The sequence below is a fragment of the Nilaparvata lugens genome, chromosome 3 (genome assembly GCF_014356525.2).
Source record: "Nilaparvata lugens isolate BPH chromosome 3, ASM1435652v1, whole genome shotgun sequence".
Lineage (NCBI taxonomy): Eukaryota > Metazoa > Arthropoda > Insecta > Hemiptera > Delphacidae > Nilaparvata > Nilaparvata lugens.
The window spans coordinates 40,083,543-40,106,131 of NC_052506.1; the positions used below are offsets into that span (position 1 = coordinate 40,083,543).

Here is a 22,589-nt window from a genome sequence, read left to right on the forward strand (position 1 = left end):
TTAGAAAGAAAATAAATTATAATTATGTTACAAATAAATAAATGTGATAAACATGAAAAATAATAATAATTAAAAAAAATTTTCTGCACTCCAGATTTGCAACATGGCAACACAAAATAGTTGGTGGGTTATATGGAGGATTAGTGCACGAAAACAAAAATTAAGTTGGTAACAATGACTGTGGTTAGATTTAGATGAGAATCATTTCAATGGCTACCCTACATTTATGATAAAATCCCAATCTAGAAATCCAAAACAAGAATAATGTTTATCCAAATCATAATTAAATAATAACTTCTCATCATTTAATATTAAATAATGTTTATTTTCTATTGACAGTAATAATTATTTCAACTCCAAGCAATTAGAAATGTAGCAAACACACATTTTGAAATTCGAATTTTCAGGTTAAATAATTACCGTTCGAAATCCATGTCGATAAAATCAATAAAATAACATTAGAATATACTACAATGAAATATTTTCTATTGTCTATGTTATTATATAAATATTTTTTAGTTTACTTATAGTATTTTTCGGTAATTCTAGTTGGTCATAATTCTGAATATCTGAATACTGTTTTTAGCTGGATGAAAGAACGAAGTTAGTTACGATTCTTCCCGCTAGGTCGCGCGCTTGTCGGTTCAGCTATTTTGCAGTCATTCAAACCAGATTTTGGCGTGAATTTTGAATGCGAATTTTTTGTTTTATCTGTATTTTCTCTGATTCTTGAATGAATAAAAATGAGAACTTTGGCTGAAAATTTTCAACTTCAATTGGATTATTAATTTTTAAATGAATCAAGATTGTTATTAATAACAGCATCACACACACAAACATTTGATGGATTTCAGCCATCATTTTATCCATAATTACCCACTTTTCATATTCAATGGTAACTGTAGGAAAAACTTGATGTGAAATACGTGCGCAAAGTTCCTCTGCTGCACTCAAGAAGCCATTCCGCCCTCGCCTACGGCTCGGGCGTAAACGTTTCTTTCGGTGCAGCAAACTGTCACTTTGCGCACTAGTTGCACAAATAACTATTTAATACTTACTGATGTAATTTTCTCTTGCAACGTATGAACATTGAGGGGGCAGAAACTGCCCTGCCCCCCGAAAATCGGCACTACTGTGATAATTTTTGTAATAGTCTTTAGTGTTTTTCACTTTCTATACAAGAAACAACATAATAGAGTGTGATAATTATAGCAAAACAAAATCACTTTATAAGTTGACTTTCAGTAATTTAGTAGTAATTGTTTTTATGAAGAAATGAGATATTGTATCCTAACTTGCCTGATATTGTCAAACCGTCTCTTTGTGTTTATAGATGCAGTTGACTCGATTGTAGACGTCATATTGGACTGCTTTAATTCTAAGAACTATGCAGGTTCAGTGCTATATGACCTGAGTAGAGCGTTCGATGTTTCCAACATGAAATTTTATTAAAAAATGTATTATTTAGGTGTGCAAGGGAAAGCTCTCAAACTGCTGCAATCGTACCTGAGTGATCGTAGGCAGACGGTACATGTTAATAACGAATTCTCAAAGTGTTGCCTTGTACCTCATGGTGTACCACAAGGTTCAATACTGGGACCCTTGTTATTTCTGATTATGATGAATGATATTGATTATTCTACTAAATCTAAAGTAGTTTGTTATGCTGACGACACTTCTATGTTTTCTGTAGATTCTGATATCCTTGCACTAAAAGAAAAAATGTCCAACTGTCAGGATGAAATGAGCATATGGTTCAGGGCAAATAATCGACTTCTAAATAGCAATAAAACACAAGAAACAATAGATAGATAGATAGATAGATATTACGTCTGGTTGGTCTCAACGGCGTCAGACAAGTCAAAGTGCTAGCAAAAGCGAGACACCATTAATTTTTCATTGAATTTATATCTAGTATATAATTACTATTTGTCTTTGACTCTATTACAGTAATCAAAATAGTCCTTCAGACTATAAAAGCATTCCTCCTTTAGAAATAATTTCAAACTTCGTTTAAACTTTTTTATCGTTAATATTTCCCGCAACCGAATTGGTAGTACTTGGTAAATTTTTCTACCAATATAACTGGGTTTTTCTTCATACAAAGTCAATTTATGATATTCCGAGAAGGTACTCTTATGCCGTGTATTAATATATTCATGCGTCTTATTAATAGTCTGTAGTGAACACCTTCTAATATATACACACATTTCCAAAATATAGAGATAGGGGACACTGAGAATCTCCATTTTAATAAAATAGTCCCTACAATGTGTTTGTGGATGCAACCTCAACATAGTGCGCAATGCTTCCTTTTGACAAATGAAAATTTTCTGAAGGTTACTCTCTCTAGCTCCCCATAGGGCCACTGAATATGTGACTCCACCAAGCATTGATAGACCGACTTCAATAGAGGCTTATTATTCAATTTACTTAAATTCCTTAAGACAAAAATTCCACTCGCTATTTTACTTTCAATCTTATCCAATTGTTCCCCCCAACCCAGCCCTTCCTCCAGTTTCACCCCTAAGAATTCCGTTGAGCTCTTGATTACCAATTCCGACTCTCTCAATTTTAGGGTTGAGGCAAATTGATGAAGATAATTTAAAATGTGTGAAGATTTTGGGGATTCTTCTAGATCAGGGATTGACATGGAGCCCACATATTGATCATGTTTGTTCCAATGTTATATATTTTACGCCGATTGAAAGAATATGTACCTCAACATTATCTTAAGATGACCTATTCTGCATTCTTTCAAGGCACATTTTCAAATGGTTTATCATTGTGGGGTTGTGCTACTAATGTACAAAAAATCTTGCTTCAAAAGAAGGCAATGAGAATTTTTTATGCAAACTACTTGGAACCTTGCAGGCCAATTTTTGTTGAACAAAATATAATGACTATTTATAGTTTATTTGTACTTTTACTAGCAATGGATATGAAAATGAATTTTGACTCTTTCCTACATAGGGAGGATTTTCACCAGCATAATACTAGGTACAGACTCGGCATTGAAATACCTTATTCCAGGCTGAGAAGAACTCAGATCAGTTCAAGAGTAATTTCTGTAAAAATAATTAATAAACTTCCGTTTTCTGTGAGATAAATTCTGTTGTTCAGTTTAATCTTAAAATGAAAACACTTTTGTCAGAGAATCCGCTTTACTCATTGACTGAATTCCTAAACATGAGTAATGTATCCATTAGTAGCTACTTTTGATTAAATTTGAATGTATTTAGACTAAATTTTATATAACTGAACTGTAATATAAACTATCATGAGTTGAATATTCAAATTGCCTATTATGTCAGTATTATTGAATGTACTTTGTGGTCTGTTGATGTTTTACTATTGTAATTTTATGTGACGTTTCCGATTGTTTAGATGTTATACTTGAAGGAATAAAAATCTATTCTATTCTATTTATTGGAATGAAATTTATATGTTTAAATAAGATATTTGTTTTTCAGATCTATAGACAAAATGGGACCTTATTCGAAAAAATTCCATCCTTTCATCCATTTGCACTCACCTGGATTCAATTTCCGCAACACACTCTTCTTGCTTACATGGAGGCAAATTCGACGTTAAACATCTATGGGCTACAACAAGGTGAGCAACTATTACACCGTTAAATAAATGAAATTAATGCCGAGCGACTTGGCTGGCTCAGGTCTGGTGTCTGGGTGTGAATTTTCTGATCGCACCTGATCAATTGCAGGGCCTCTGAGATGACTTATTGACTGCTTTAATGCAGGTGGGACCGTCGGTAACGTGTCCATCCGAAACACGGGAGTGGTCTGACAAAATTATCTAACATCACCGAGATTAGCCTCACCATTGATAATACTGAACAAAGTACATGGCATAAACGTTTCCAAAAGTTTATCGATATCCTACAGTAGTAATGTTCTGCTCTATTTAATTTCAATTACAATAGGTCTCACTCACTCAATCACACTGTTTTCAAAGTGGATTAAAAAAACTATGCATCTTTTGATGATGATTTCATGAGTATTTTCAGTCTATGCAAACCTCAGATTGCAGTATTGCTCTTACAATGCAACAGTGCTCTCACTGTTGTATTGAAATAGTACTGTCCATAAAGCATCATGCTGCAAACTAAGATTTGCACGTATCATAGTAAATATTTTATTTTATTTTGAAGGACCACGCTAATCTCAGTTACATATAGACGTTAAAAATCACTGTTTTTGTTATTATAACGTTTTCCTTTTTATTCAAGACTTCATAAGAACCTTTGAAGACTCTTGAATACAGTGATAATTTTTTCCAACAATCGTTGAGCTATTTCAGATTGTGACAATTCTTGATTAGCGAATAATTGACTGGTTGCTTATTATTTTCAATATTTTTTTCAAACAAATTTTACAATTAATACTGAGCTTGATAACTGGAATAATGATAAAATATTGAATCCTTCATACTTATCTATTTCATCTATCTCCACAGATGGCAATGAGGGATTCGTGAGACTACTTTCAACACATCTCCCTTCAAGGGATCTGCAAGCGATGCTCCTTCCTCTCAATGATCGACCGAATAAGTTGCCCACACTTTTGACCTTCACTCAAAACGAAATAAATTTGATTATTGGTGATTTGGCTGGAAGTATATATGAAGGAATTTCACCTGACTGCTCTGTTGAAAAAAGATTAATTTAAGAACTATATTCAAAAACAATTCATATTTGGAGTGAACTTCAAATTCAGTGAAGGTTATTGATTGCAAAAACTAGTCAAACTTACCAAAGTCTTAAAAACTTGAAAGAGTTATATTTTTTATTCAGATTGCTGCTCGTATTTATTCAGAAGCAAGGATCTATTGTTATTCACCAAATGATCATTATTATTTTTATTTATTCAATAATATTATGTAGGCTAATCTATTCACTTCCCCTTATTCCCTAGGGCAGCTTGTATTAGGCATTTCGTATTATATTTTGTCTGTGATAAAAAGTTAGCTTATGGAATGATATTCCATATAATATTTACAATTACAATACTGTACTTGGGAACAAAAAAATATTCAAATATATTTCAAATTATTTTGAATTATTCTTCCATGAAATAAAAAGAAATAGCCTTAAACATGTGTAAAACCTATTAATGAAATCAACTGATTCACATTCCCTGTGAATGAACAATAAATGTAAATTTGTATGTGAATATTTATGTAAAATTAAGTTTGTTAATGGAGGGTGTGAATTTATGATTGGAATGTAAAATATTTATACAAACCTCAAACTGAGATGATTTGCATAAATTTATATGATTATGATCCATCTGTTGAGAGCGAATGCAATTGAAATAAACTGGAAAAATCATTGTTACAAGTTTTTATTATATTTTGGAATCCTATTATTGGACATCAATAGAAATTGAATTGCACCTACCATGCTTACATCTCTACAAGTTTCTACGATAAAATTTTGTGGGTTGAGTTTCATCCATATTTCTAATTTATTTTTATTTTTTTTTAGTTTCTGATCTAGCCTACTTCATCACCCTTTTTCGGCTTATGTTGAATATATATATTTAGCCTTTTTCTCTTCCGTTACAGTTCAATACTCATCTATTTCTTTGGAATTCCGTTTTAAATTTTCTTTTGAGAGACTCTACTGTCAGTTTATATTGCATCAATTACATCTAAAGTATGAATAAAGAAGAAATGTTGGAAATGTTTGGCAATATACAAGAGATATGATTGAGACACTGACAGGTATTATTAGCAAAGAAATCAGTGCATTGAACATCAAATCCGAGGTAGAGGATCAAGGCAGGAGAATTGATGAATTGGAGGAGGAAAATTCTAAGTTGAGAATGGAAGTTAATAAGCTCAAAGTAGCGACCGAGACTTAAAAGACGGAATAACTTGATATTTTTCGGTGTTGAAGTAAATGGGAAGAATCTTCCAATTATTATCATGGATTTATGTAATAAGGTAATGAAGGTTGATATAGGTGAGGCTGACCTGGATGGAGTGTGCCGTGTAGGATGTCTCACACGACTATGACAGAGAGACTAGAATAATAAGTTGGCGGATTTGAGAGATATTAGTAGGAAATTGAAAAGGTGCGGTAAGAATTCAAGAATTAGAGGAGTTGGTCTTGTAGTGGACGGAAAGTTGAGCAAGTGAAGAATATGATGGAGAGAAATAAGTGGAATTTGATCTCGGAGAGTGAAGAAGGACAAACCGGATCGCCGCCTCCATCTCAGACTGCTGAACCTTATTCTGAGGAAACAGTGGCAGGAACAGTAGAAGAGAGAAGGAGGAAGAATAAAGAGCTAAATAATACGCCCAATATTCGAGAGTTCTTCAATTCTAGCGCTAAAGCTGGACCATCGAAGAAGAACTAGCAATCAGCAATGCTTGGACAGGACGCAGTCGAAGTTAGCGTCCTAGCCTATAATATAGCAGGATGGAAGATATATCCTGAATTCACGCAATTCCTGAAAAAGTTTGAATTGATATTTCTGTCTGAAACATTTGTAGATGAAGAAGCTGATTTTATAAAATTTAAAGAGTTGAATTTGAAAAAAATTGTCCCGGTATATTTGAACTGCAATGAGTAGAATGACGACTTTAGTCGACTTAGTGAGCTGACGTGGGAGCTTACTTACTGCTGAGTATGAAAATCGTATTATTATTATTGGAGATCTTAATGGCCGTTTCAGTTGTGCACAGAAAATTCCAAGGCATGTTCTTCCAGATCTGTCTCACAAGCCTTGATAGAACTTCCAAGGATGATACAATGAATGGAAATGGACGTAAGTTCATTAATTTTATCAATGATCTGAATATGGTTGTCTTGAATGGAAGAACCCAGGAAGATAGCCAAGGAAAATTCACTTATGCAGGTGGTCAAGGATCATCAGTTATTGATTCGTGTGCTGCAACATGTAACTCTTTGGAGCTGATTAGCGACTTCATGGTGGGCGACGAATTTTTCTCAGACCACTTCCCAATAGTAGTCGAACTCGAAAATTTAATGACAGACACTGACTCACATTCAATGCTATTGCCTAAATTGAAATAGGATAACAAGAAGAAACAGCTTTATCAGAGGCATATTTCTCAACAAACTGCACATAAGTTGTGGGCTGATGAGGTGGTGGTAGATGCGAAGTCATTATTAGAGATAAATCTATGCATGCTCGCAACGTCACTGTAGTTACCATGGAGAGAATTTCAAGCAGAAGTGGTTTGACTCAGAGTGTCAAAGGGTACGTACCAAGGTAATGAAGCTATTGAGATTATTTCGAAGAACTAATTGAGTGGAGATTGGGAGTCAATACAGAGAACAAAACAAACTTTATAAGTCGATTTGCCTGGATAAAAAAGTCAGTATTGGAAGAATACAACTTAGGAAATAAATCTCAAAGGCGAAAAATTCAAAAGAATTTTGGAATCTGGTAAGACTTTTCTTTTCATTGGTAAGAAATTGATCATTAATGTACATGAAATGAGAGATGGAAGATTCACTTTGAGGAGTTGCTGAATCCGTCAAGCTGTGGTGATAGGATCTTCAGCGCAGACCCATACACCTTGGATGAGGAGCTTGATAGAAATTTCAGTATGACAGAACTTTCTAGAGTGTTGAAAGGTGCACCAGATAATAAGGCTCCAGGAGAAGATAGGGTGGCATATGAATTCTTCAAGAATGCGCCTGGAATTTTCCTTGAAAAACTGCTTGAAGTGTATAACTGCATCTTCAGTTTGGGTGATGTACCAGAGGGTTATAAGGAATCAGTGATATTCCCTATTTTCAAGAAAGTTGACGTAAGTGAGGTATCAAACTACAGGGTACATCTTTAGGAAATACTATTGGTAAAGTGTACGCAGGGCTACTTCTGGAGAGACTGACTGATTGGGTTGAGAAAAACAAGAAATTGAAAGTCTTCCAGGCTGGATTCAGAAAAACGTATTCAACAGTCGACCATAAATCTATACCCTCATGAATCTGGTGAGAATACAACTTTCCATTAAGCGACAAAAAGTGCATTCTTCGTGGATTTTTCAGTTGCCTTCGACAGGATTGACAGAAATGCTCTGTTTCACAAGCTACACGCACATGGGCTGTCGACTAGTATGGTAAGGGCAATTAAGGGTCTGTATCGGGGTGCGACTGCAGCAGTGTGGAGTCAGAAAGGACTCTCTCAGTATTTTGATACACACTCTGGATTGAAACAAGGCTGCTTGTTGAGTCCTATCTTGTTTTCCCTGTTCATGGATGACATTGATGAGAGTATTGATGGCGGCATTAGCATAGGAGGCAATCGAATCAAACTACTCGCCTATGTGGACGATATTGTTCTCCTGGCTACCAATAGCCTATCTCTACAGAAAATGATAGAACAACTGGAAGATTACTGTACGACCTGGAATCTTGTGGTCAACTTGGGAAAATCTAAAATAATGGTATTCCGGAATGGTGAGAGGCCAGCCAAGTTTAAGAAGTGGTGGTACAAGGGTCGCAGAATAGAAGTTGTTAATAGCTACAAGTATCTTGAAATAACCCTAACTTCATCACTCTCACTGGAGGAACACTTTAACTCAGGTGTAGCTAAGGCAAAGTTTGCAATAAACTCATTCTCCAGAATCTGCGCAAGTGAGGAGGTGAATTTCAGCAGCAAGTTGAATGCAGCCTGTAAAAGTATTGTTTGTTTCGGTGCACAAGCGTGGGACTATGAGTGGCAGGAGAAAGTTGAGATGCTGCAACGATTTTTCTTGAGAAAAGTTTTTAGTCTCCCGAAATGCTCTCCAAATTTTTCTTTGTATTTGGAGACTGGATTGACACCCATTTTTCTGTACACACTGAAGCTGCATCTCGATTATGTGGGAAAATGTGTAAATCTTCCAGAAGAGAGGTATTCAAAGATCCTCACAGATGAGGTGATGCGAAGGAGGCTGTCTTTCTTCAGTAAATGGCAACATATGGCAGAGGAGTATCAGATTCCAATGGAGCATTCCACAGGTTTCGACACTGATGCTATCTTGAACAGAATTTCTGTGAACCTCAGAGAGAGAAGTGAGGTTCAATGGAGATGCAACCAGACACGTTCCTTGTATAGAGAGCTGAGTTTGGAGACGGATTACTTGAAGAGCAGCAAGAAGGCACCGTGCATTAAATGTTCAAAGCAAGGACAGAGCTGATATACCTCAACAAGTATTCCTTCACCGCCACACAAAAGTTGTGCACCATGTGCAATCTAAGACAGGAAGAAGATGTTTACCACTTCATGGCTGTTAGTCCTGTCTTGAAGGAGATCAGAGAGAACGTTTTCGGAAGTACCTCCCTGAGCAGAGCCCAGCTGATACGATTCCTCAATGGAGAGGATTGGCTATCAGTGACGCGGTATTGCAGAGTGGCGTGGAGGTACAGGTACGAGCTTGTCATGGAGTTCAACTACTAGGATGAGAAGAATGCCACCGACGTTCAACTACCATAAGAGAACTGCTATTACTACTACTATGCAGAATGATAAGAAGATCTTTCAGAAACGGCAACCAACCTCAAAGCGCCTCAGACGGTCAACAGAACATGAGTGATTGTCTGCAAAAAACCTTAAAGGAACAAACTTTCAAAACATAGACATTTTTCAAGATATCAGAAATGTATATTAATTATTTTTTATATTGAACCATGTTTTGTTGTTTTCAATAAAGACACTAATCTATTCTATGAACGTACTTCAAACTCAATAATGTCATAAAAAACTTGTAAGTTTCATTGATGTTTGCCATAATATTTGATTTCTAACAATAATTTCAATGGGCATTAATTTTCAGTTATTAAAGTTCAATTCAATTTATTATCACATACAATTACGAAACTTGTACAAATTACTTTAGTTACAATAAAATAATATAAAGGTAAATTACACTAGTGACCCCCTGGGTTGGAGAACTCGCTCAAGAATAATTTACTGTTGTATTATAATCTTTGAAACCCGCAACTTTTAATCAGAGTTGGTGAAAATTATGAAAACAGCTAAATATTTCTTTCAAAATTATAATTTGACAGGAGGTTTCTTATGGGCTCCTATTTGAAATAATAAATTACTCTTCAAAAATTACACCGTCGCTACAACATTTTTTGTCTCATATGAGTCCAAACTCGTTTTTTCAAATGAGAAGTCGGTCATATAATATTATATGATTTCAATACAGAGTTCCAAGAGAAAGTGAAAGGCGAAAACCGCAGATGGATATCCCATTCCGTATAAGTTTGTTGATGTAAACGTTGTAAAAACCTGTAAAAAGGTTCGAATACGAATAATACGTTTTCGAAATTTGAAGCTGATTGATCAATTCTTTCTTAAGTTATTGTAGAACATACAAACAGACGGACAATGACTTTAGCCTTCAGTAAGTCATAAGTAAAAACTCGCTAACGCTCGTTCGTTTATTTTTTGTAACAATATTAAAAATCTGGTGTGGCGCACTCACACAACTTTCCTTGCCGTTATGAGAATTGATCACCTGACGCTAGTGCTCCCGCGCATCTCAAGTCTACTATTCAAAGATTTGAGCCAGCTGGTGACAGGGTAGACTAATATCGCTGTAGACACATGAGGTCTGCTATCTCTTCATAGTGAATCATTTAATAGAATCAACAGTTGCCAACAGTTTGCAATTGGATAAACAAATTTTCTCGAATTTCGAGCTTATTTTCAATTTTAGGTTGAAATGTTGCTGAACATTACTTGTAGAGATTTTCATGCTGAATCTTTTCCACTCAAAATTTTCTGTTTAAATTGTATCTGAAGCCTGATAATTGGGAATCTAAAATCAAACTTTGCATACATGGGGCGGAGCTCCTGAAATTTTTACAAATATGGGACTGGTGACAGTTGATAGAGCTCATCAATGATGACTATTCTAGTTATAAATTTTATCAAAATCGTTGGAGCCGTTTTCGAGAAAATCGCGAAAAACCATGCGAAACCAACATTTTTTCCATTTTAGCCGCCATCTTGAATTGCATTTCATCGAAATTGTTCGTGTCGGATCCTTATATTGTAAAGACCTTAAGTTCCAAATTTCAAGTCATTCCGTTAATTGGGAGAAGAGATATCGTGTACACAGACGCACATACACTCATACACACACACATACACACACACACACATACAGACCAATACCCAAAAACCACTTTTTTGGACTCAAGGGGCCTTGAAACGTATAGAAATTTAGAAATTGGGGTACCTTAATTTTTTTCGGAAAGCAAAACTTTCCTTACCTATGGTAATAGGGCAAGGAAAGTAAAAAGTGAAATCCCCCAAGAAGACCAAGTGTAATTCTTATTTTAATGGGGGAGAGTTCCTAGAGGCAGATCGGAAAAATGGAAGGGAATAAAAAGTGAAATAATAATAAGCAAAATAATATATATAGTAGGCCTAAGTAGATATAGATACTAGAATGATATTGAGTGCAACATACATACTATTACACTTCTGTGCTATTTTTCACACTATTTGTTGGAGTGCATAATTAAAATTGAAGTACATCAATGGGAAGAAAAGGCTAGAGGACCCAAGACCTTTTCTTCAATTAAGGCTGAGCGACAGGTTTTCGGGAACATTTTTCTAAGTTTTCGATTTTGATAGTGCTAAGTTATCAAAATGAAAAAAAAACATGCACCAATGCTGGTGCATCACTCGAACAGGAATTATATTTATTTTGATGAGTATCTGAATCGATAAAATTTAAAAAAATTAACCACTGAAAATTTCTCGAAACCTATTAAAAGCCTGAAGGCTGTGCAACAGGCTGAAAGAAACATTTTACTGGTGAAATTTTCCGATGTTGATACTATTGAGTTATCAAAATAAAAAAAAGTTTCTCCGAAATTTTTTTCTGATTATAGTCCAGTCAAGGAAAGGTTAGGCTATAGAGGAAAAAGTTGGGAAGCAAATTTTTGATCTGATCTGCAGTTCGTTTTATGGTAGTAAGGAGGTAAACATATCAAAAGTCCCCACCCCTACCCTATGTGCTAAGGGGGTTGGGGGTTTAAAGGTACCATTTTTTTGGTTTCTCGCATAAAACTCAAAAACTATGAAAACTATGTATCCTAAGGACTTTACTATCATATAACAAATTAAAGCTTACATAATTTCCTACAATATTTATTCTACAACTTCTTTTATATCTCCTCTAGTCTTCAATATCCGCTCTTGAAGGTGTGACATTTTTGAAAAAAACACGTTTGCCACCAATTTTTTTCTATTTTTGCTCTTTTTAAAAATCGAGAAAAATCCATGTTGATAATAAGCTTATAGAGCATTAAATTCTCTTCAATTTGATGTATAATTTCACGCTTTTATGAATTTCCCTACACCTTTTGCAACAGATTTAGTGTTGAGTGTAAAATCTCTATTTTTGCAACAATAGCATTGCAAATCCACGGCTGTAACGTCATCGGAAGAAGAGGGAAAAATACTGTTTGCAGCGGAAAACAGACTTTTTCACCAAATGCCAAACCTAACAATTAGAAAACCGTGTAACTCGTAATTCCTTGAAGGTACAGACTTGGGAATGGTATCAATCTCTTCATGATGATGTGTAGGAAGAGAACATCCATAATGGCAATCTCAAAAATGTTTGTCATCATAAAAAAGAAGATGGCGGCAGGTTATAACTAATAAAATATGCGTTTTATAGGGAACTTTTATTCACAAAAATTGTAGGGGCAGATTTTAGAAATATTTTTGTTCAAAAAACGGTTGAATATCTTGAACAGTTATTAAAAAACAAGCGATAAAGCAAAATCCTAAAAATTTTGGAAGCCAATTTGTTTTCGAGGTGTTTGCCTGTGATTTTGACGTATCACCATCACGATCCTTATTATGCTAGACCTTAGGAAGAAATTGAGACATCTTCCACGGCTGTTACCCAATAATGACCAAGGACGAGTGCCTTTTTCATGACATTTGTGCCCGGACTAGAAGAAATTTTTAGGATACATTTATTTTTAATGATATTATTGACGAAATAAATAACTCTAAAGAACAATTCCCTACAATATTGGTTTTTGAAAAAGTTATTCAAATTTAAAAAATGACTGATTGTGTTTTTTTTTAATTGAATAACTTTCGCAAAAATGATATTTCGAAGAGTTTTTATTTGATCGATAACACCGTGAGGAATGTATTCTCGAGGTTTCATGAATTTATCACTCACCGAATTTTAAATGATATGTTTCAAAAATTTAAACTTTAGGCACTCATATCTCAAAAAGTAGTAATGAGAAAAACATTTCCGAGAGTTTTTCTATTTTTATAACTCAATAACTTAGTATCCAAAACGAAGAAACATGGTAAAACAACACCAGTAGATGAGTTTTTTCAGCCTGTTGCACATCCTTGAACCAAACGAGAGCATTTTATTTATAGGCTAATACGCCAGTCTCATAATATTGTATTGCGTTGCCATTAATGCGTTCATAGTCATAAATGGTTTGTACGAAAAACAGTATTTATACACTGTAGGAGTGTAGTTCAAGAAATTGTTTCCAAAAGATTCCATACTATGGAAGTTGAAACACAATATTCTTCACACTACAAACATGACTTCAAAATTTGGGGTGGGAGGTTGAAGGGAATCTGAAATGGAGATTGAAAGGAAATCCTTCCCTTTTTGAGACTATTCGAACCGAATGGAGGGTTTCACCCTCTGTAAATAGAGATGAGGGTTTCGGTATTAGACGTCTTACGATAGGTCACTTTCTCAAAAACTCCTTAGAAACCATACTAAACCTTTTCACCCTTCACCCTTTTCACGAGAAAGAAGGAGGAGACTACTCTAAAGAGGTCCTAGGCAACCCCACTTGCAGACTTTTTGTTTGGTTTCGCATTTTCTAAAATTAAATTTGTTGGGGTAAACACCTACTGAGGAACTGAGAACTATGTAAACTCAGTAATGGCTTTCTCGGAAAACGTCATAGAGAAGGACTTAGACCCCTCGAATTGAAATGCTGCAATTGGAAATAAAGAATTAAATTTAACGCAGTTCAAAAACAGTTTTTCATAATCTATTATCGAAAGAGAATTCTAAAATTATTATCGAAATCAATAAATTGGATCTCCTCATAAGTACAATTTTTAAGTTTAGAAAACTCTATATAAGTATTTGCTAAATTTCAAGAGGTAAAATACCAATAGATATTCAAGTTTCATCTTGGAATGTGCAGGCAAGGAACCTGGTCATGTAAAACAAATGTATGAGAAAAATGTTCGAATGAATTTGAAGAAATGTTTGAATATCATAAGAGAAGATTCCGTATTTACTGATTGCAGACACACAGAAGCTCTGAACAAGTTCATAATATCCAATTTCCCATTTTGCAGTCGAGACACCGAGCCGAACGGTCGTGCTTATCAGAGCTCTCGTTCATGATTGATTTGGCAGTTTATCGTGCGCGTATTGGCTTGTTTCGTCAACTTAAATTTCGTTTATTGAATTCAAATGTGAAAGTAAATATCATGCAAAGTGTATTGTGTTGGTTAATTGTTTCTGTGTTACTTGTGATCGGAGGTGTCGAACTTAACCCTGGCCCAGGCGATTCAAAGGTAACCTTAGAGGACATATGGTCGAAACTAAACGATTTGACTGACATAAAAAATGATATTAGTTCAATTAAACAATCAGTGGCTCAATTTTCAACGGCAATCGATGATATCACTAAAGATGTTTCTAGTTTAAAGGACAAAATAACGTTTTTAGAGCATGAAAATAGTGTGATTCGTAATAAAATGGACGATTTGTAGGGTTACTCTAGGAGGTCGAATCTAATATTTTATAACATTGAAGACCGTAATAATAATAATGATAATAGAAGATCTACGGCCGGTATCAATCAATTGATTGTGAATCTAATAACTACGGTTATGAAAGTTAATTTAATCGATGAGGATATTGAGAGAGCTCATAGACTTGGTAGATATGTAGGGAAAAATAGACCAACAATAGTGCGTTTTAATAATTTCAAGAAGAAAATGGAAGTTCTACGAGCTTCTAAAGCTTTAAAGGGTACAAATATTGGAATATCTGAGGACTATACTAAGCAAATTAGGAGTGTTAGGGAAAAACTGAAAGACTTTTTCAATCAGGCTAGAAGACGGGGACACAAAACGTTTATGAAATATGATCACTTGGTTATTAATGGAAGAAACTACTTCCTTGAAGATCTTGAAAAAATGCGAAGCGATGGGCGTTGGATTGATCTCATTGGTCAGGAGCCAAGTCAGGAAAATGGCCGTGAAAATTGCCAGGAGGACGCAAATATTAGTGGAAATCGTGAACATCGCGACGCCGAGAGACCAACTACCAGTTCTCACACTAGTCAGGAGATGCAGACTTCCAGCCCGGGTTTCCAGCATCAAAAACCCGTCGACGAGCCGGGTGTGGGGACGGCGGCTGACGCGACGCGGCTGACGGCACGTCCACGCGAGGCGCGGCGTGGAAATTCTGGTCTACAGAGCTGGCTGAGAGGTGGCCGAACCCAGGCCAGAAGCATGCCAAGAAACCAGCAGGCTGAATTCATATAGCAGCAGGAGTGTGATCGTTCACGTGTGTCGCAGCCACCAGCAGGTTGTATAGATAACTTCAGATTGTTACATTGGAACTGTCACGGTATTTCAAACTTATATAGACTTGATGCACAACAATTAGAGTTTATAAACAATTTTAGTATTGTAGGCTTAACTGAGACCTGGGTTTGTGAGAAAATTAACGATATGGACTTGTTTAAAGACTACAACTTAATTGAAAAGCAAGCTGTAAAAACCAGTTCATATGGTAGAGGCAGAGGAGGTTTACTTGTACTGATAAAGAAGGATTTAAATTATGAAATAATAGAGTTGAATGAGGCATTTGTTTTTGTTAGAATAAGTATTGCTCATCATAACATTTTAGTTGGTATAGTATATCTCAGTTCAAGTAATTTTGTTAGTGATTTAGAAAAATTGAAAGATTTTCTTATGAGGAGAAAGGTATTATCATATTCTAACCCGGTTTTGATAGCAGGAGACTTCAATTCGAGAATAGGTCAACTCAATCAATGTTGGATGAAGCTCTAATTAGTTATACGGATTTGTCTTATGATAGGATTTCAGAAGATAAAGTTGTAACGTCTGAAGGAAAAAGACTTATAAGTTTGATGGAGAATAATTCATTCCATGTGATTAATGGTAGAAGTAGAAGTGACACCCCAGGCAATTTCACTTTTGTTGGCCCGAATGGAAATAGTACAATAGATTTAATTTGGGTAAATAATAACTTTATTGATATTGTTTCGGATTTCAAAGTAGTTGAAGAAATGTTAACATCCGATCACTTGCCTATAGTATTGGAAACTAAACTCCAACTAAAAAGAATTAATAGTAGAGCGAATTGTTGCAATGTAGATAGATTAGAAATTAAGCTACGTTGGTCAGATGATAGGGTGGAAATGTACCAAGCGTCGATGCAAAACTCCGATAAACTGTTTATCATCACTGAATACAGTGATACTGAATCATGCTATAATAATTTGATAAGCGCAATAAAAGAAACCGCTAGTAGATTAGGTTTATGTATAAGTTCTAAGAATAATTTTATTTTTAAGAATAACCCATGGTTCGATTTAGAATGCAATAAACTAAAAAGGTGTCTAAGAAAAGCATATAGAGATGTAAAAAAACATAATTTTGTGGACGAATATTCAAATATCTACTTTACAAGAAAAAGAGAATATAAAAACTTATTGCAGGCTAAAAAAGAAACCTATTTCCAAAAACTTAGAGAAAGACTTGGTAATGTAAAAAGCTCTTATGAGTTTTGGAGTGCAGTGAGGCAATTCAAAGGAAGGAAAAGTACATCCAATGATATCAATTTAAATATTTGGTTCGACTTTTTAAAAGATAAATATAGAGAATTAAATATAGCTGTAGCACCAGAATTACAAGACGCTACTCATCCTTATTTAGATAAACCGATCATGCTGGAAGAATTGAAACTCGCATTTAAAAAAATGAAAAATAAGAAGGCTCCTGGTCCCGATGATGTAAGCAATGAGTTTTATAAATCCCTACCTCTTCAATGGAAATATTATATTCTAGCTCTTTTCAATCTGGTTTTGAGTGGAAAAAATTTACCGCAGGAATGGTCCCGGTTGAAGATGTTTTTCTTATTGAAAAAAGGAGATCCGCTGGATCCAAATAATTATAGAAGTATAGCACTTCTTAACACTATTGTTAAATTATTCACGGGAATTTTGGAAACTCGAATTTCAGCTTGGGTAGAGAGTTGTTCATTACTACCGGAGGGTCAAAGTGGGTTTCGAAGAGGGTGTAGTTGCATGGACAATGTATTTGTTCTTAACACGCTCATATACAATTGTGTAGAATTTCAACATAAAATATTGTATGCAATATATGGAGATTTCCAAGCCGCTTTTGACTCAGTCCCACATAATCAACTCTGGCATAAATTAGGAACGTTAGGTGTTAGTGGTAAACTGATAAGAGTTCTGCACCAGCTTTATGTGAATGCGAGATTGGATATAGGTAGTCAGAGGGGATTGATAGCAATAGAGAGGGGGGTTTTGCAGGGGGACACAATCTCTCCTTTGTTGTTCTCTCTATACATATCAGATATGGACTCTTATTTCAGAGGAAAGGATTTTCGCGGTACCAGAATAAATGAACATAATGATATATTAATGTTGCTCTACGCAGACGACATAGTTATTCTGGCTGACAGCGTTCCTGATGTGAGAAATAAACTAAGTTGTCTATCTGAATATTGCAATGAGCCAGGATTGAAGGTTAATACAGATAAGACAGAATTGTTCCATTTCATAGAGGCAGGTTAAGAGGAAATTTGAATTTCAGTTATCAAGGGGAAAAAATAGAAGTTACTAATAAATATAAATATTTGGGAGTAGAATTTAGTAGTTCAGGTCGGTTTGTAAATTAGTTCTGAGTAAGGCAAAGAGTGTGACCGCTTGTGTCATGGGAGTTCTGGGTAAAGCTAAGTCTGAGTCTTGGGACAGTAAAATGAAATTGTATGAAGCTACGGTGCTGCCCGCTGTCCTATACGGCTCTGAAATCTGGGCTCTAGGATATCTGGATTTGATAGAGAAGGCACAGTTACAGTTTTTTAAGAGACTTCTACTATTGAATAAGTACACACCTAGCTTTGCTTTAAGACTTGAAACTGGAAGGTTGAGGTTGTCACATATAATTTTTCGTCAAGCATTGAATTTTTATATCAACGTTTTGAAAATGCCATCTCATAGATATCCAAAAATGTGTATGAATAAACTGTTAGACTTAAGCACTAACGATAATAGAATAAATGAGAATAGAAACAACTGGATTAATCTAATGAAAGAACAAATGTCTCTTGCCAACTTAAGATACTTTTTAAATGTAGATTTCACTATATTGGAGAAAGAAAGTGACTATATTATTAGGAAATATGCAAGAGCTTTGTATATGGCAGATATAAGTAAAGCAATAGAGTCCAGATCTTTTCCTGGTTACATAGTTTTAAATCCAAATTTCATTTTAGGGGAGCAGATAGGATGTATCATGTCATTTTCTAGAGTCAGATGCATAACACAATTGCGGATGGCAACGCAGATGAGTATGTATTTGTTTATGGATGGAAGTGGCACCTTATTTGATTGTACTATCTTATGCCCTCTATGTAATTTTCAAGAGGAGGAGAGTCTGTTTCACTTTCTTATTAGATGTCCCATGTACAATGATATCCGGCGACGTTATCTGGCCAAATACTCTGTTAACATTGTTAAAGACGAAGATAAAGTTTTGATTCTCTTGTCGAATCTAAACAGAGATAAAATAAATGATATCTATTTTTATACCAATGCAGCTATTCGGATAAGACGAACAATATTAAGTTTAACTGGATGATATGGTGTAGCTTGTACTTGAATCCACATTATTGATTGATTGTTATTTTTCGAATTTAATATGTTTTATTGCAACCTCCAATATTAGCGTTGTTGTTTATTTCCATGTTATTTTTTCCATGTATTTTTGCAACTCATTTGTGTAACATTATGTTGAACGAATTAAATGATTTATTTATTTATTTATTTAATATCCAATTTCCCAATTATACTATGTAAGGAAGAAAATGAAAAGTAATTCAGCGAAAAAATAACAGATAGTAATGTGACAAACCTCTGATGAAGATTTTCATGAACAACTATTTGAATTGAATCACATAAAATTATCTTGCTTCCTTTCTTTATTATTTCATATTTTTATCTGTAGGTAATTCCGCTTTTTCACTTTTTTAAAGGTCTCGGTATTCCATCAAGAATAAATTATTCATCAAAAACCTCATTTCTAAAATAAGTTTCACATTGGTAGAAATAAGAAATTCCTTGTCTGGGGACCAGAATTTTTCCATCTGATAATGAGATAGGTACAGTACTTCAATGAGCAAATTATAATTTTCATAGTTATAATAATTTTGTAATAATTTTAATACTTCTCTCCCTGAAGCTCTCTCATACTATTATGACTCCCATTTTCAGAATCGTAAATTATAAAACTAAATATATATCTCTAATGCTGGAAGGTTGGAAGTTGAAGTAACTTATTCTGTATCAATTTTATATCCACTATGAATATTACGAATACTTCTTTAAAAATCGATTGGTTCCATCAGTTAGGGAGATTTTTTGGATTGGAACGGGTTTATTTAGTATATTTGTATCAAACATCATAAATTAGCTTTGGAAGAGATAGCTGTTGAGCTCTTGTCTCTGCTTTAAAAAAAGTTAGATTTCAATGATGTGAGACAAAGTCAAAGTAAGCTTGACACTAGCAAGCCATCCAAATGGGGGTGGAAGATCGTTTGAAAATTATTTCCATGTCCTAAAAATCTGAAGGTACACAAAAAACTTACAGCTGCAGTTCCAAAAAAAAAATATAATCAAGGTGGCACGCGCAGGAATCGAGTCAGAGTACTAGGGTAGAAGATGAAAGAGGATGTTTGAAAATGGTACACAAAGAGTGAGAAAGAAAGATTGATATCGAAAAGAGTAGCAAGAAAGAGAAAATGCGAGAACGAAAGTTATTGTGTAGCGACATGTCTGTAAAAAACTGTTCTTATACTTCTGAAAGGGAGAGTGATTTTAGGTTTTTGACCGCTAATTTATTGAACCCACAGCAACCTGTCGACATTCTGCTTGCTCTATTAATTTTCTCTCTCAGTCTCCTCTTTCTTTCATTTTCAAACCCTAATACACATACGGATACCCTTTTTGTACTGAAAAATCTGGCTTAATAGCAATGATCATCATCCTTGTGACTATCGACCTGGAAAAGAAAAGGTATACGGTATGAGAAGTATAAGTTCCAAAAATATATAAAATGCTTGGTATAGCGACCTGCTTGATCTTGTTTGTAGATGCTCAATTGATACATAATTGAAGTACCGGTAGTCTACATAATGGATCAGATGATGAGTAAGTTGAAAAAGCCTTTGAATGACAAGATGAGGTACCAAATATCATTTGTATCTGTTGAGTCAGATTTATTTTATAATGAATATGATCTCTAAATTTGGCTCATGGAAGAAACTGAAAGAGAACAAAAAAATTGAATCAGGACAACTTCCACAAGAACATCATTCAAGTTTTTGAAAAACTCCAGCTAAACACCAAAATTATTGTTTAGGTGATTAGGTGTTTAGGTGATTGAAATGAATCCAAACAAATGTGCCAGATTCATAAATTTCCCTTGTGAAAATAATTTTTCGAATGCTGTTCAATGATAATTTGTTATGAGTGGAAAATTTCAATTGATGAGAAATCTTTTCTGTCGATTTTTGACAGGGTTCCAATAAAGGGTTTACCATCAGGACAATTTGAGTTGGTATTCATATTGAAACCATACTGTATAGAATATATAACACACCAGTACATACATTATTATACCATATATTATACCAGCACTGTATGCTTCAGTATATCCTTAGTTTTACCGGAATAGAAGTATATAGGCTAGTAAGGCTACTCTTATCTATTCCCGTTAATCTATTCCTGTATTACCCAACAATAACCTAGATCTATTTCTTTATTTATATTATTTCTGTATCTATATTAGTAGTATAAAATAGGGGAGTCTGGGACAACATGAGCCAGACTTCTCCACTAACCTAACCTAACCAAACCTAACCTAACCAAATTCAAGGTCAAAGGTCAAAAGTCAAAGTCAAGGTCAAGATCAAGGCCAAAGGTCAAGGTCAAGGTCAAGGTAAAAAAAATTAAAAAAATAATAGAATTAATAATATAAATCAAAAATTAATAAAGAAGAACAATTTTTTTTAAATAATAAAAATTATAATAATAAATAAAAAATAAATGGAAATTTAAAAAAATAAATCAGAAGACTCCCCACCCTGGAGTGTGTATATAGTGTGCACAAAAGTCTAGGACCATCAGTGTTCAGTCAAGAGCCATACAAGACACATCATCTCCCCTGTTCAGTTCTATACCCAGCGGTTCAGCACACTTCAGCACAGCCATACACTAGTATCCTAGGACAAACCGTCGCCATTTTGATCTTCAATAAAATAATATATGTTCAATGAGTGTAGCAATGGATTACTAATTTTCATTCCTCAAATCCTCTTTAACCATTTAGTCATGTAAGAAGAAGTGATCCTTCTATGGAATATACAAAGAGCTTGAATATCCAAACAGTAATGAGATATCCTCTATAGTGTAATGGGTAGCATGTATGCTTTCAAGAGTCTCAGATATGAATCCTAGATTGTGAACAAATTATTGTATCACAAGAGATATATTTTCCTAGTTATATTTCCCAGAACAGCATCCAATAGTATTCAGTCATTGTTCAGTCAATGTTCAGTCACTGTTCAGTCACTGTTCAGTCAGTGTTCAGTCAGTGTTCAGTAACTGTTCAGTCAGTGTTCAGTCACTGTTCAGTCAGTGTTCACTCACAGCTCACTAGAAGCTGCAATGAGCTTGGATATAGTTGTTAAAGTATACATAATAGACAACAAGTGAATAGATATCCATCATGGTGTAGTGGTTAGTGCTTCTGCTTTCCATTCTAGAGTCCTGGGTTCGAATCTATATTGTATATAGGTAGGTAGAGTGTAGGTGTAATGGTTTGTAAACAGGAAAGTTTTCATGTTTCAACTGGTCTGTATGACATCATAATGTACTTATAGCCAAGTGATAAGGAAGTTGTTGAATAATAACAAAAATGTGCAAGTATATAGTATTTATTAACAAATCTGAATTATTGAAAAAAATATACAAATGAAACAGATTCTCTCCTCTTGTATAATCATAAGTCCTATGATACCTCTCAGCTGATGGCTCATCATGCTCATGAACTTTGCAGGGTCCATCAGGTACATCACAAGAAAGATCATCATCTTTGTCATAGAATTTGTAAGGTGTGCACTAATTCTGGAAGCAACTGCCTTGTAAATGATCATTTCAAAAGCTGGATCACCCAACTCTCCATCCTCAATCCTGAATCTCTCAACCCAATCAGTGCCCTAAA

The 22,589-nt window shown here is 34.7% G+C and overlaps 1 protein-coding gene across 6 annotated transcripts; it reads left to right on the forward strand.

Annotated features, from left to right (window-relative positions):
- Positions 1-71: 71 nt before the first annotated feature.
- Positions 72-9,925, forward strand: LOC120350427. 6 transcript variants are annotated; one of them, XM_039423790.1, is made up of 3 exons: positions 72-123; positions 3,474-3,615; positions 4,477-9,925. In XM_039423790.1, exon 3 carries the CDS (start codon positions 8,116-8,118, stop codon positions 9,178-9,180), a length of 1,065 nt encoding a protein of 354 aa, XP_039279724.1. In that variant the 5' UTR covers positions 72-123; positions 3,474-3,615; positions 4,477-8,115; the 3' UTR covers positions 9,181-9,925. The 6 variants fall into 6 exon arrangements, with proteins under 6 accessions (XP_039279724.1, XP_039279723.1, XP_039279725.1 ...); XM_039423789.1 differs by lacking the exon at positions 72-123 and adding an exon at positions 927-1,527; XM_039423791.1 differs by lacking the exon at positions 72-123 and adding an exon at positions 927-1,393.
- Positions 9,926-22,589: the final 12,664 nt, after the last annotated feature.

Bases quoted from the DNA above. Each gene is read 5' to 3' on its own strand.
- LOC120350427 (XM_039423790.1), top strand. From the start codon at position 8,116: ATGGTAAGGGCAATTAAGGGTCTGTATCGGGGTGCGACTGCAGCAGTG.